General features: G+C 41.4%; 1 protein-coding gene across 3 annotated transcripts in view; it reads left to right on the plus strand.

Annotated features, from left to right (window-relative positions):
* LOC121290944 overlaps window positions 1–13,011 on the plus strand; it is a 142,629-nt gene that overhangs the window by 36,368 nt on the left and 93,250 nt on the right. For all 3 annotated transcript variants that reach the window (XR_005945908.1, XM_041212002.1, XM_041212004.1), the window contains exon 4: window positions 788–7,763. Coding sequence is in view for 2 of the 3 variants with exons in the window: in XM_041212002.1 (XP_041067936.1) it covers window positions 788–7,763 (6,976 nt within the window). In the remaining variant the exon portion in view is untranslated. The remainder of the gene's footprint in view (window positions 1–787; window positions 7,764–13,011) is intronic.

The raw sequence follows: 13,011 nt of genomic DNA on the forward strand, positions 1-13,011 counted from the left end.
TGAGACATTTAAACCAAGGCCCCATCTGCCTGCTCAGCTGGATGTAAAACATCCTGTGGTGCTATTTTGAAGAAGAGTAGGGGAACTATCCCCAGTGTCCTGGCCAATATTTATCCCTCAATCAACATCACAAAAACAGATTAGCTGGTGATTATCACATTTCTGTTTGTGGGAGTTTGCTGTGCGTAAATCGGCTGCTGCATTTCCTACATTACTGCAGACACTACACTTCAAAAGTACTTCATTGGCTTCAAAGAGCTTTGAAACATCCAGTGGTCATGAAAAGCATCTTTTCTAATCAAAAGACTAATGTTTTTTTTATATATCTCCCTCTGGCTTAGCTCCAGCATTACAACTGAGATGATTGTAGTTGTTAAGTGAAGCATCATTAAAGAGTATTATGGTTTTCTTTCATTGCTTTAAAACAACATTCTAAACTGTGCATAAAATAGTAACTTTTTTGTACTTGTTCTTGGGGTGTGGCCAATAACAACAAGGTGACATTTATTTATATAAATGAGTTGACTATGTGATGTGGGACTGGGGTCATGTAGTCCAAGACAGTCAGGTTCCCTTCCCTGAAGCGCATTAATGAACCAGTTGGATTTTATTAAAATTATCATGCTTAATGGTGCTAGCTCACAAATGATCACATTTGTTGAATTCCATTTCACAAATTACCATGGTGGGATTTGAACTCTTGACTCCTATGTTACTTGTTCACTAGGTTACTATGCTCAAGAGTGAGAATAGAAATTTTAAGTACAGTTTTTCTTTTAACTTTCAGGAAATTAAGGATATTCAGTGCAAGTATCTCATTGGAGGAGGATGTTGGTGCATTGCGCTCTGACAAGGATGCTGTTTATCAGAAAACCCTAATGAAGCTACAAAGTGTAGTTGGTGAATGCAAAGAAATTAATAGCCAAGCATTAGAAGATAGAGCCAATGAAGCAGATAGTTCTGAGAATGAACAAAATATGCCTGTTCCACCAACCATCACTTATTCAACTTATCGTGGAGCGAGGAGGATCAAAAGAAGAAGATCTCTGAGAAAAACATTCCAACCAGTAAATCCCACAATTTCTGAAGTAGATGAGAAGATTGTGGTTTCATTGGTTGATCAACCACTTCTAAATCAATTGAAAGAAGAAACTAACCATTGTGTCCTTTTGCGAGCTCCAGCAATGACCAAGATCCAAACACCATTGGAAGAAAAAATACCTTTAATAAATAATGGCAAGGGAAATGCTGAATTACAGCCCAGAATCTGCACAGCAACATTTCCATCAAGCAAACCTGGGCTGGTCAAAGATGTAAAAACAGAAAATGAACCGCTGAAGCAGCAAAGTTCTTTCAGTGGAGTCAGCGGGGAAATAGAATTAACTGGACCACACCACCGAGAAACAGCAAAAGTGGGAAGTGAATGTAGCACAGTGACAACAGGCACAATAGGTAGCACCAAGAAGCAAGTATCAGTATCAAACACAATTAGTGTACAAAAGATAACTGCTGTCAATCCAGATGGCACACCTTTCCCAGGTCTTACTATGACACTTGAAGACTCGCATTCAAAAGGAGGTGGTGTATTGGAGAAGGATGCACAATGTTTCGTTCAGAAAGATAATCTAATCGCTGATCACAATGATCAGAGCCACAAGGATGAAGACAATGCTGACATAACAACAAGCAAATTAACTCCCCAAACTGAGGGTTCATCCAAAACAACTATTATGATGAAGCCCCAACAAAAGCTCCATGTTCCCCCTGCTTCAAAGACAACCAGTAAAAAAGGAAATGAAACAGATGTACCAAAGATGCTCTGCTCCACAGTAGATGCAGATGAAGCAGCAACAGCTCAAAATTTGAAACTTGTCAGTTTAAATAATCCTACTTCCTTAACAGAGAATAACCAACAAGCTGATAACACAGATAGGCAACAAAGAAGTATTGTTGCTAATTTAGAAGATCAGGCTCTAACAAATCCTGTAGTTATTGCTTCAAAGCAAGATGATATGGAGAAAGAGATTGAGAAAACAGAATCAGTGAGCAAAAATGAAAAGCAAGGCCCAATGCTGGAAATTTTGGACAATGCTACTGTTCCAACAAAAGTTGTCTCTTTAATAGACCCAGTGAAAGCAATCCACCTGAGCAACAAGTTAGACGCACCAAAAGTAATACTTGATAAATATGATGTACAATTGGAAATTGCCAGCAGGACCCAAACAAATGGACACATAACAGAATCAGGTACCTTTGCAGTGTTCAATAACAAAGGGGATATTCCTGATGCCTCTACCAATGACATGCCAAAAAAGTATAAAGACAAAGATAATGTAACAGGGTTATCCACTGAGAGTCTCACAACAGACACTGGATATGCAATCGAGAGACCACCAAAGGAGTACCATCAAACATTGCAAAGGAAATCAGTACCTGACATAATACATGTAAATGAAGAGTCATCTTCTCAAGTATTGAAAAAACAAATGAGTATGAACTCATCCACCCTGACAACTGTTGAAGTAATAAATAAGACAATAAATGAAGATACAGTTAATAGTGCTAATGTTACCAATGAATCAACAGGTACAATTGAGAGTGATAAACATCCCAAGATACCAAGTGCTACTTTCTCTAAAATTGCTACAGACACAGCCCCAAGTGCAATGCAGTCATTTGGGATTAGCAATTCTGAATCTACCATAACTACTGAATTCCAAGAGATTACAGAGGCCAGCAATCTAGAGACTGAGAATTCATTGTACATTCAAAAACCAGATCAATTATTTAAAATTTCTTCTGAAAAGGAACATGACCACAGTTCAGATTCATTACCAGGTACTCTAGCCTGTTTACCTGAACCCAAAGTTTCTAAAGCGGTCAAGCCTTCCTTGCCTAATGAAAGTATATTTTACAGGTACTATCAAGAATCAACATATTTTTTATTAGATTCGGACAAGAATGCACATTCAATTGCAAATAGTGAAATTGCAACTGTACCAGCCGTTAAACAAAATCAGTCATTTGAAGAAGTGCAGGACAACAAAAAAGCATCTAACTTTGTGGCAATGCCAAAAGATGCCAGTGAATCATCCATGGAAACAAGCAAGTGTAGCCTATCAGAAAACAGTCTGTGGTACAGATGTTTTCAACAAAGTACTGGTTTGTTGAACAAGAGGGAAAGTACACAGCCTAATACTTCCAATGAAACAAACTTGGGAAATACACAGACTGATGAAAACGTACAGTTAACAAAACCAATTGCTCTTGTAGCAAATTTTACGAAGGAAGCAATTCAAAATACCTTACAGGGCGATGCACTGAATAATTCCAGAATGACCTGTTCTAGTGAGCAAAATGAAGAAAGTGAAAAGAAAACCAAAAGCTATGACAACAAGGACTCAGATGCAACAATTTCAGGTCAACCAGAAGGTGAAGAGACTGCTTTAAAAACCAAAGAAAAGAAAGAACTAATCACTTTACAATCAAGACCACAATTAATAAAAGAGATATGTGTAGTTGATGCATCCCAAGCACATCCAGTAGAAAGAGTAATAACTACAGATAGTAATAACATTTTGGAAGGAAAAACAAAAGAAGTAGAAGAGGAAATAATATTTTCAGCCAGACAGGGAACACCACATACCCAAATGAGTACCACAGTTATCAAAGAGGATGTTACTAATACACAAACGAATTCAGATATAACAAAAACTGCCAGGCTAGTGGATACAGAAGATGCTGGCTTAAATGAGAGCACAAAAAACGTAATAATGAACAACACGATTGAAGAAGAACATGAGGAATTAGCGAAAACAGTACAAGTTACTGATGAGGGACTAAAGGGGATGGTACACCCAGGGGTACCAGTGGAGTCTGAAAATAACTCCATATACATTGCCGGAGGAAAGAGTCAAGACTCACCTCTGGTAACACATGGAAATGTTGCTGAGTATGTTCCTTCAATCCACAGAGCTGATGAGAAAGCCACTTCATTCTTTGGTGTAATTGAATCTGATAATGAGAATTTACAGATGGAACCACATGAGAAAAGGATAAGTTCAGCACCTTTCTTGCCAGTGGACGCTGACCTCACACCGGTATATGCTGTTAATGATGTCACAAACCAGGAGGCAGGGGCAGGCCTCTTAAATCTTACCTCAACAAGCCAAGCAATTGGCAACACAGAATCCGCACTTAAAACAATTGAAGTCAAAGTGAATGATGTCCAAGTAAGAGCACAGGATCCTGTCGAAGAAACAGAACAGAGAACTGAACTAATGAATATTGTAATTGCTGCAGAAGATTCCTTGTCAGAAACACCTTCAGAAATAATGAAAACAGACAATAACTCTGATCACATGGTCCAGGAATGTTCTGCCATAGTAATGGAGCAGTGTAGTATTATTGATCCAACACAGAGTACTGCTGCATTAAAAACTGACTCTATCACTTCAGCCCACGCCCAGGAAAACTTTATGTCTGATTTTGGGCAAAGTCTAAAAACCTCAGAAGCAAGTAATTTTCAGTCAGGTTCTGTCCAGTTAAAAATAAGTTTGTCGGGCTTGTCGACTGACCAAGGAGATTCCACTAACCAAACCACAAAATCTGAAGAAGATGGAACATGCGTGATTTCTGAAACACCGAGAAGCTCCAACATCTCATTATCAGATTCAGTTAAACCAGTGAATGGAGTGGCAAAAAGGATGGTGCAGAAAATTATGCTTTCTTCCCTGGAGGCAATTACAAATATTCAGGTACCTGATGGGGCACAACTGTCTTCATCAGACACAGAACCAGCTACCAAGAGCAACATGACATTACCATCTGCATCAAAATCTGCTGTAGGACTGGTGGCTTTCACAGAACCAGTAACACCACATACCCAATCAGGAAGCACTGTAAGCTTAGAGGATGTTACTACTGCAGAAACAGCTTCAAATATAATAAAAACTGACAGGTTAATGGATAGGCCTAGAGAAGTTGGCTTAATTGCCAGCGCAAATAATTTACCAATGAACAGTTCGATTGAAGAAGAGCTTGAACTAGTGAAGACAGTAGAAGTTAATGGTGAGAGAGTGAAAGAGTTAATGAACTCAGAGATCCCAGAGGAATCTGAAAATACCTCCAAGTACATTGCTGAAGGAAAGAGTCAAGACTCACCTCTGGTAACACATGGAAATGTTGCTGAGTATGTTCCTTCAATCCACAGAGCTGATGAGAAAGCCACTTCATTCATTGGTGTAATTGAATCTGATAATGAGAATTTACAGATGGAACCACATGAGAAAAGGATAAGTTCAGCACCTTTCTTGCCAGTGGACACTGACGTCACACCGGTATATACTGTTAATGATATCACAAACCAGGAGGCAGGGGCAGGCCTCTTAAATCTTACCTCAACAAGCCAAGCAATTGGCAACACAGAATCCGCACTTAAAACAATTGAAGTCAAAGTGAATGATGTCCAAGTAAGAGCACAGGATCCTGTCGAAGAAACAGAACAGAGAACTGAGCTAATGAATATTGAAATTGCTGCAGAAGATTCCTTGTCAGAAACACCTTCAGAAATAATGAAAACAGACAATAACTCTGATCACATGGCCCAGGAATGTTCTGCCATAGTAATAGAGCAGTGTAATATTATTGATCCAACACAGAGTACTGCTGCATTAAAAACTGACTCTATCACTTCAGCCCACGCCCAGGAAAACTTTATGTCTGATTTTGGGCAAAGTCTAAAAACCTCAGAAGCAAGTAATTTTCAGTCAGGTTCTGTCCAGTTAAAAATAAGTTTGTCGGGCTTGTCGACTGACCAAGGAGATTACACTAATCAAACCACAAAATCTGAAGAAGATGGAACATGCGTGATTTCTGAAACACCGAGAAGCTCCAACATCTCATTATCAGATTCAGTTAAACCAGTGAATGGAGTGGCAAAAAGGATGATGCAGAAAATTATGCTTTCTTCCCTGGAGGCAATTACAAATATTCAGGTACCTGATGGGGCACAAATGTCTTCATCAGACACAGAATCAGCTACCAAGAGCAACATGACATTACCATCTGCATCAAAATCTGCTGTAGGACTGGTGGCTTTCACAGAACCAGTAAAACCACATACCCAGTCAGGAAGCACTGTAAGCTTGGAGGATGTTACTACTGCAGAAACAGCATCAAATATAATAAAAACTGACAGGTTAATGGATAGGCCTAGAGAAGTTGGCTTAATTGACAGCACAAATAATTTACCAATGAACAACACAGTTGAAGAAGAGCTTGAGGAACTAGTGAAGACAGTAGAAGTTAATGGTGAGAGAGTGAAAGAGGTAGTACACTCAGAGATCCCAGAGGAATCTGAAAATACCCTCATATACATTGCTGGAGGAAAGAGTCAAGACTCACCTCTGGTAACACATGGAAATCTTGCCACGTATGTTCCTTCAATCCACAGAGCTGATGAGAAAGATGTCTCAATAACGATGGAACCACATGAGGAAAGTAGAAGTTCAGCACCTTTCTTGCCAGTGGACACTGACCTTACACCGGTATATGCTGTTAAAGATGTCATAAGCCAGGAGGCAGGGTCAGGCCTCTTAAATCCTACCTCAACAATTCAAGCAACTGGCAACACAGAATCCGCACTTGAAACAATTGAAGTCAAAGTGAATGATGTCCAAGTAAAAGCACAGGATCTTGCAAAAGAAACAGAACAGAGAACTGAGCTAAGGAATATTGTAATTGCTGCAGAAGATTCCTTGTCAGAAACACCTTCAGAAATAATGAAAACAGACAATAACTCTGATCACATGGTCCAGGAATGTTCTGCCATAGTAATAGAGCAATGTAATATTATTGATCTAACACAGAGTACTGCTGCATTAAAAACTGACTCTATCAATTCAGCCCAATCAAATGATGCCCAAGAAAAGTTAATTGCCGCTTTTGAGATAAGTAAATCTAGTCAGTTAACCGATCCAGGTGATTTCACAAATGTAAGTATGAAAAATGCAGAGGAGAATGAAACAGGGAGAATTGCTGAACCACAGGCAACCTTTGACATTTTGTTTGCCCATTCCGCTAACAGCCTAAATGATCATGTCACAAAAAGCATAGAAACCATTGAGCATCATCTGAATATGGAGGACGAAATGGAACCTCAATTTTTAGAACAGGAAGCATTGATCCTAGACACATCCTTGAGTCATAACTTCAACAGGAGGCAAATTTATCCTTTTGCTTTACCACCAATATATGAAGAGCAAGAGTTAGAAAATGATGCAACAATGGACACATATAGTATTACCCATTCTCCAACTTCAACAACGGAGTACAATTCCAACCAACTTGTTGCATCTATAATTGAACCTGCAGCAGCATCTTTACACTTGATGCAAACAGAACATATATTTCAAGAGATTGAGGAAGAAGAAAATCCTACAAGTCATGTTCCTGCATTAGAAGCGAGCACAAGCCTCTCCAGTGACCACTTGGACAAAGCAACTCTAATTTCTCAGGAGATAAATGAAAAGCAAAACTTGCCTTCGCAGTTACAAACAGAAACTTGTGTGGTTGATTCAAAAGCCTCCCCTAAACCTTCTGCAGCAGAAGATAGTGTATTCTATCGATATTTTCAGTCATCTAGGCATTATTTATCAAAGGTCGAAAAAGCACTCCCTGAAAGCGCTCCTAAAATATTAACTCATTTGCAACAGAAACCAGCTGATGACTCAAACCTGTTAAAATGTTCACCAGATTCAAAGGTATGATATTTAATTTCTACTTAACATTCAGGGTAAGATTTGCTTTTTTGTGTTAATGTTTCTACTGCCCTGTTGTGAACTTTACATAATGTGCTGTTTCTGTAGCAAAGAGAGAAAGAATATAAACTGTTCCCTGGCCTTTGCCAGTCTTACAGTAAAAGCTAAAAGATAGCTAAGGGCTATCCAAAGGGAGCAGAAGGAGGCATTTTATTTTCCTGATGTTTCCTCCCTTCCTTGAAGGAAAATATCTGATCACCATTTGGTACTTTGCACAGCAATGCAGTGTTGTGGAATGATAGGTGTGATGCCGTATAGCACCAATCCATATGCACTGGGTCTACACATGCAGTACAATGCTACTATAATAGTTAAGTGTTTTGTTACTTTGCAATTTGGTTCTGATATTTTATTGTTAACACCCGAACAATTTGAATATTTATTTCTTTAATGTGTGAAATACTGGAATTAAACTTCATATTTTCTTAGCTTCCTTTTTATTCCGCCCGCCCACACTTTTTTGAAAGCTTTTTCCCCAATGCAGTCTACCATTCTTTTCCAAAAATGCAGACTTTAAGGCTTTTGCCAGTTCTGTATTGCTGTTGCCCATAAGGAACTGCACAAACGTTCACTGGGTTCATATGTCCAGAGGTCTTCTTTCTCTTCTTCTGTAAAAATGCTTTCATTCATCCTTGTTGTTTTGAAGATGATCTGTATCTTACAGTCCCTGGAACAGCAAGAGTTAGATATTTTTGGAATTTTAATTATAAAATATTCATAGTTTGGTGACATAAGTCCATCAGATTCTGTTCAACCAACATTCCATGGGGAAGAAAATGTCATAGCTTAAAAACAGGAGTAGGGATCATGATGCCGATTACCCCGCACTTGTTGCTTCTGATGCAGGCAACTCTCAAACTTCATGCTAGCTGCTAATCGAAATTATAGCAGCATGAAGCCCATTGCAAAACACACTGAGTGGCTGCACCCTTGAGCACTGGTTGAAAGAGGGCAACAGGAGTTAAAACCAGACTGCACCTCTTAAAGGGGAGGATCATTTTAACTGGAGCAGCTGCTGAAAATTATTCTAGAAGTGACTTGGGTAACACGCAATAATGGCACAACATGGCAGAGAGCGGGCTGCAAGATTTTCTGACACTCTATCTGACGCCTTGGTGCATGAGGTAGAGAGGAGCAAAGAGGTACTCTATCCGTAGGGTGCCAGTAGAACTTCCAGACAAACTTTGTGAAGCCAGTGGGTCCAGATTGCCTTGGTGGTCAGTACTAGGAGTTAAGCCCCAAGGGTCTGGGAACAAGAAGTTCAATGACCTATCATAAGTGGTCAAGGTTAGTGAACATATCTTCAAATGTCATCTCCCACTAACAGCACTACCAACCCTACATACTGCTCAATTCACTGCATCCCCATCACTTACTTACCAACAATCTCTAACAATCATGACCCAGATCTAACAATCATAGCCTCACTTTACTCTCACGCCCTTAGTGCTGCTGCAAACTTCACAGTTTTCACACATTGCCAACTATTCAAGCATGACAGCCACATCACCCAAACACATTGCACCACACTCACTGGCAGACTTCTCTTGCTCTTGTAGGGCAAGTTAGTACATTGCCAGAAGCAGCAGGAGTTAACTGATGGGGTCAGGTACGGCTATATGTCCTCACCCTGATGGAGGAGATTGCATTTGCTATTATTGGATTGACCATGACTGAGCCCACAGCCAGTAATGGGGCTGAAACGTCGGCAATGACAATACCCTCATACATAATCCTTCTCCTCAGAGCCCACTTCCAACTCATCCCACAATCTCTTCTAATTTATAAAGTTGCAGATGGTGTAAGTGTGCACCTCTTTGTCTTTCACCACAGCCCTACCCTTGTGCCTTTCTCCTTTCCAGCACCCAGGAATTGCAACCTGCAGGCAATGGTGGAAGAAAGAGAGGTGGAAGAACAGGAAGACAATGAAGAAGAAATGCTATTGCTCCATCTCAAACTCACAGCCACCAGCTGAGATAGTGGCATTGTGGGCAATTTAGTAGATAGCTTAGAGGTGGATCTGCATGTGGTGAGACAACCAGACACAAGTGAGCTGCAGCCAGGGCAAAGGATAAGGGTAGTGCAGGTGCCAGCTTTCTGGAGGTCACACATGAGTTTTGCTGCAGAGGATTAAAATAAGCATTTCAATGGGGCAACCTTCAGAAGAAAGCTGTTGGGCATGCACAGTGAAATGCTTGGTACCTTTGGCAGATCTGCCAGAAAGCTTGCTGTTACCGCCCAGGGATCTGGCATCAAGTTGCATAGAACTTGGAGCACATCCTTTCTAACATGGCAGCAATGGCCAACGCAATTAGTACATTTGGGGACTCAACTATAACAACTTCCATTGCAGCACAAGCAACAATCATCTAACATTTGAGTTCAGCCATGCAAGTTCAAACCTTTGTCATCATGGCTTTAAATACCAGTGTTCAAAGGAGTATTCAACGCCTCACAGAAATGCAGCAGTCAGTCTTCTGGCAGATTACTAGGATTGCTGAGGCACTGTCCCAGGAAATTGGCAATGGAGCAGTGGATCTGGGGAGCACTGGCCTCCGGTCCTCAGGATGACAACATTTGTACTCACATCACTGCCACTCCACCAGTGCACTTGCTGTGACCTGTCAGCCTTCCAGCTCATGCTGCAGCGGCCCATGCAGAGATGGTGCAGTCTGAAGCTGGGCCTTCCAAAGCTGCTGGGGGGTGTTTCACAAGGCCATCCAACCTTGTCCACTGAAAGTCAGCAGCCTTTCACCAGCCATGCTGCAGCCACTGGGGTTACACTGCACAGAAGCAGGTAGGACAGGCAAAGGTGCACTGAGGACAGGCATTAAGGGGATACACCCTAAGGGTGATTAATTGATGTTTGTATGCAATATGGCATGGTTTGATTTGTACATTTAGTTTGGAATGTTTATTTTATGTTGGGTTTTATTTTTAATTTATGGCGAAACAGACACTGTGCTGGTTAGTAACAGAGAGAAGATAATGTGCCGGCGAAAGGGGATTGACGTTATTGTTCCAGGTATTGCAGGTAGATGAGTTGATCATGGACATCCTGGCCAGAAAATATAGGTTTCTTGCTTCCTTGCTCATCCTTGTCCTCCAGCATCTCCTCCTCCTCCCCCTCTGCTTGTTATATAGCTGGTGATAAGGGTTGCACCATAATGATGGTGAAGCTGTGCAACATGTAGCAGGCTGCTATGAATCTTGATATGCACCATGCCGAGTACTACAAGGCTCCTCCAGAACGGTCCAAGCTACGGGATCATTGTTTCTACTCTATCACATTTCTTGAGGCAGCATGTTTTTTTGTTGTATTTATGCTGCCCATGTGTGCGTGGATTACACACTGGAGCCATGAGCCATGTCAACAGCAGATTAGACCTTGTCATTCATTAGTCACCCTCTGGTTTATCTTGGTGGCTCAAATAGAGATGGTACATTGTATTGCTGCAGTTTAAAGGCATTATGAATGTTGCCAGGATACCGGGCGTTGATCAGCATGATATGCTGCATGTGGTCACAGGTACAATGAGGGAATGAAATCTCTTTGATTGCACATAGGCATGCAGCACCCACAAAATGAAATGCCTGCAATTAATGGCACCATGCACCATGAGGAACCTAAAATCCTCATGGGTCTGCATGCTCACTCCTGTTTCTCTCTGATAAGACTGAATCAGAGGTCTCTTGGAATACAGAGCTTCAGTGACCTCCCTTATGTAACAATTATGGCAAATTGGGAAATGTTAAAAATATCACTAGCTCCAACCTGGGAGGGACGAGGCACATAAAAGTTCATGGCCACAATTACTCTCACAGCCATTGTCAATATAATCCTCACCTTGTGTTGAGGTTGCAATAGTGGCTGCAGCAGGTGGTAGCTTTCAGTGAGGATGTCCTTCCTGAAGCCCACATCTCTGACATGCTGTTCCTCATGGAAGTTGCAATCAGAGAATTGCTCCCTAAACCTCCTGAGTATATATAGCCTGCTATCGAGAGCACTTATTACCCTCCTCCTCCTCCTCCCTCTTCCAGCAGCTTGTCTTGGTCCATGTCACCTCTGCTTATTCTCCCTATTGTGCTGCGGCCCAAGGGGAATGCATACCACAGCAATGATGCTTAGCGGCAAGTGGTTTGTACAGAATCCTTGACATCATGACAAAGTCCTTCAGCTCATTCTACACCATTCCCTGTACATTTTAGTCACTCTAAAGAACACTGGAAACCATCAAACACTTCTGCAAGAGTAGTAAAGACCAGTAGAAGTCAATCAGCAACTTTCATGTAAGTCATTGATGATTCTCTTAGATAGCACTAGTGAGGAGTCCTTCCTGCTATTTGTGTTCAAGTGAGCACATGAGCTGGAGCAATGAGTTCCAAAATGACATTGTGGCATTAAATCAGTGGGCAGAATTTTATGTCAGCTGGATTTTACTGTCCCACTGAAATCAGCGGACTTTTGAATGGCTCACTGCACTTTAAGGCCCCACCCCCGCCATGATGGGGCCGTAAAATTCCACCCAGTGTCTCATGTTGATTGACACAATCTGCCATTCCACATACCTTTGGTGTCCACTCCCACCTCAACAATGTCTAGTGTGGCTAGAGCCAGGTGTAAGTGCATGCACCATGGCTGCTATTTTAGAGCTAAAACAGTATTTGTAGCACTGTACAACTGGCCACTAAGTGACCAAAATATGCCCGTAACACTGAAAATGCGACCACTAAGAGCCAAGTATTGTCACTTCTGTGCTTTGTTTTAGTTATAGTATTTCACATTTACCTTATGAGGTTAAATGTAATAGTAAAAGCTATTGATTGTTTATCCACCCTCATTGCTAAAGTCAGTCTGTGGCCCTGTGCATATGGATCAGTTACTTTCCCCCTTTCTATGCAGCAGGAATCGTGGGGGGCAAGATTTGGCATGAGTCAAAAAATCAGTTTCCCGACAGCGGGGAATTAGCTTGGAATCTTGCTCCCCTGACTTTCATGGCAGCTTAAGGTGGGTTGAGTGTCCCAGGATGTCAAATATCCGCAGCAGAGGTGGAGGCAGCCTGCTGACTGCTATGCTCTGTTGCCTGAGATGACTTTGGCAGGCATGCTCTGGAGGACCGAGGCTTGGATGGTTTTGGCCTGATAACATTCTCCTGCTCTGGGGCAGGTGTGCCCTCCTCAGCTTGACCTG

This window comes from Carcharodon carcharias, chromosome 18 (assembly GCF_017639515.1).
Source record: "Carcharodon carcharias isolate sCarCar2 chromosome 18, sCarCar2.pri, whole genome shotgun sequence".
Taxonomy (NCBI): domain Eukaryota; kingdom Metazoa; phylum Chordata; class Chondrichthyes; order Lamniformes; family Lamnidae; genus Carcharodon; species Carcharodon carcharias.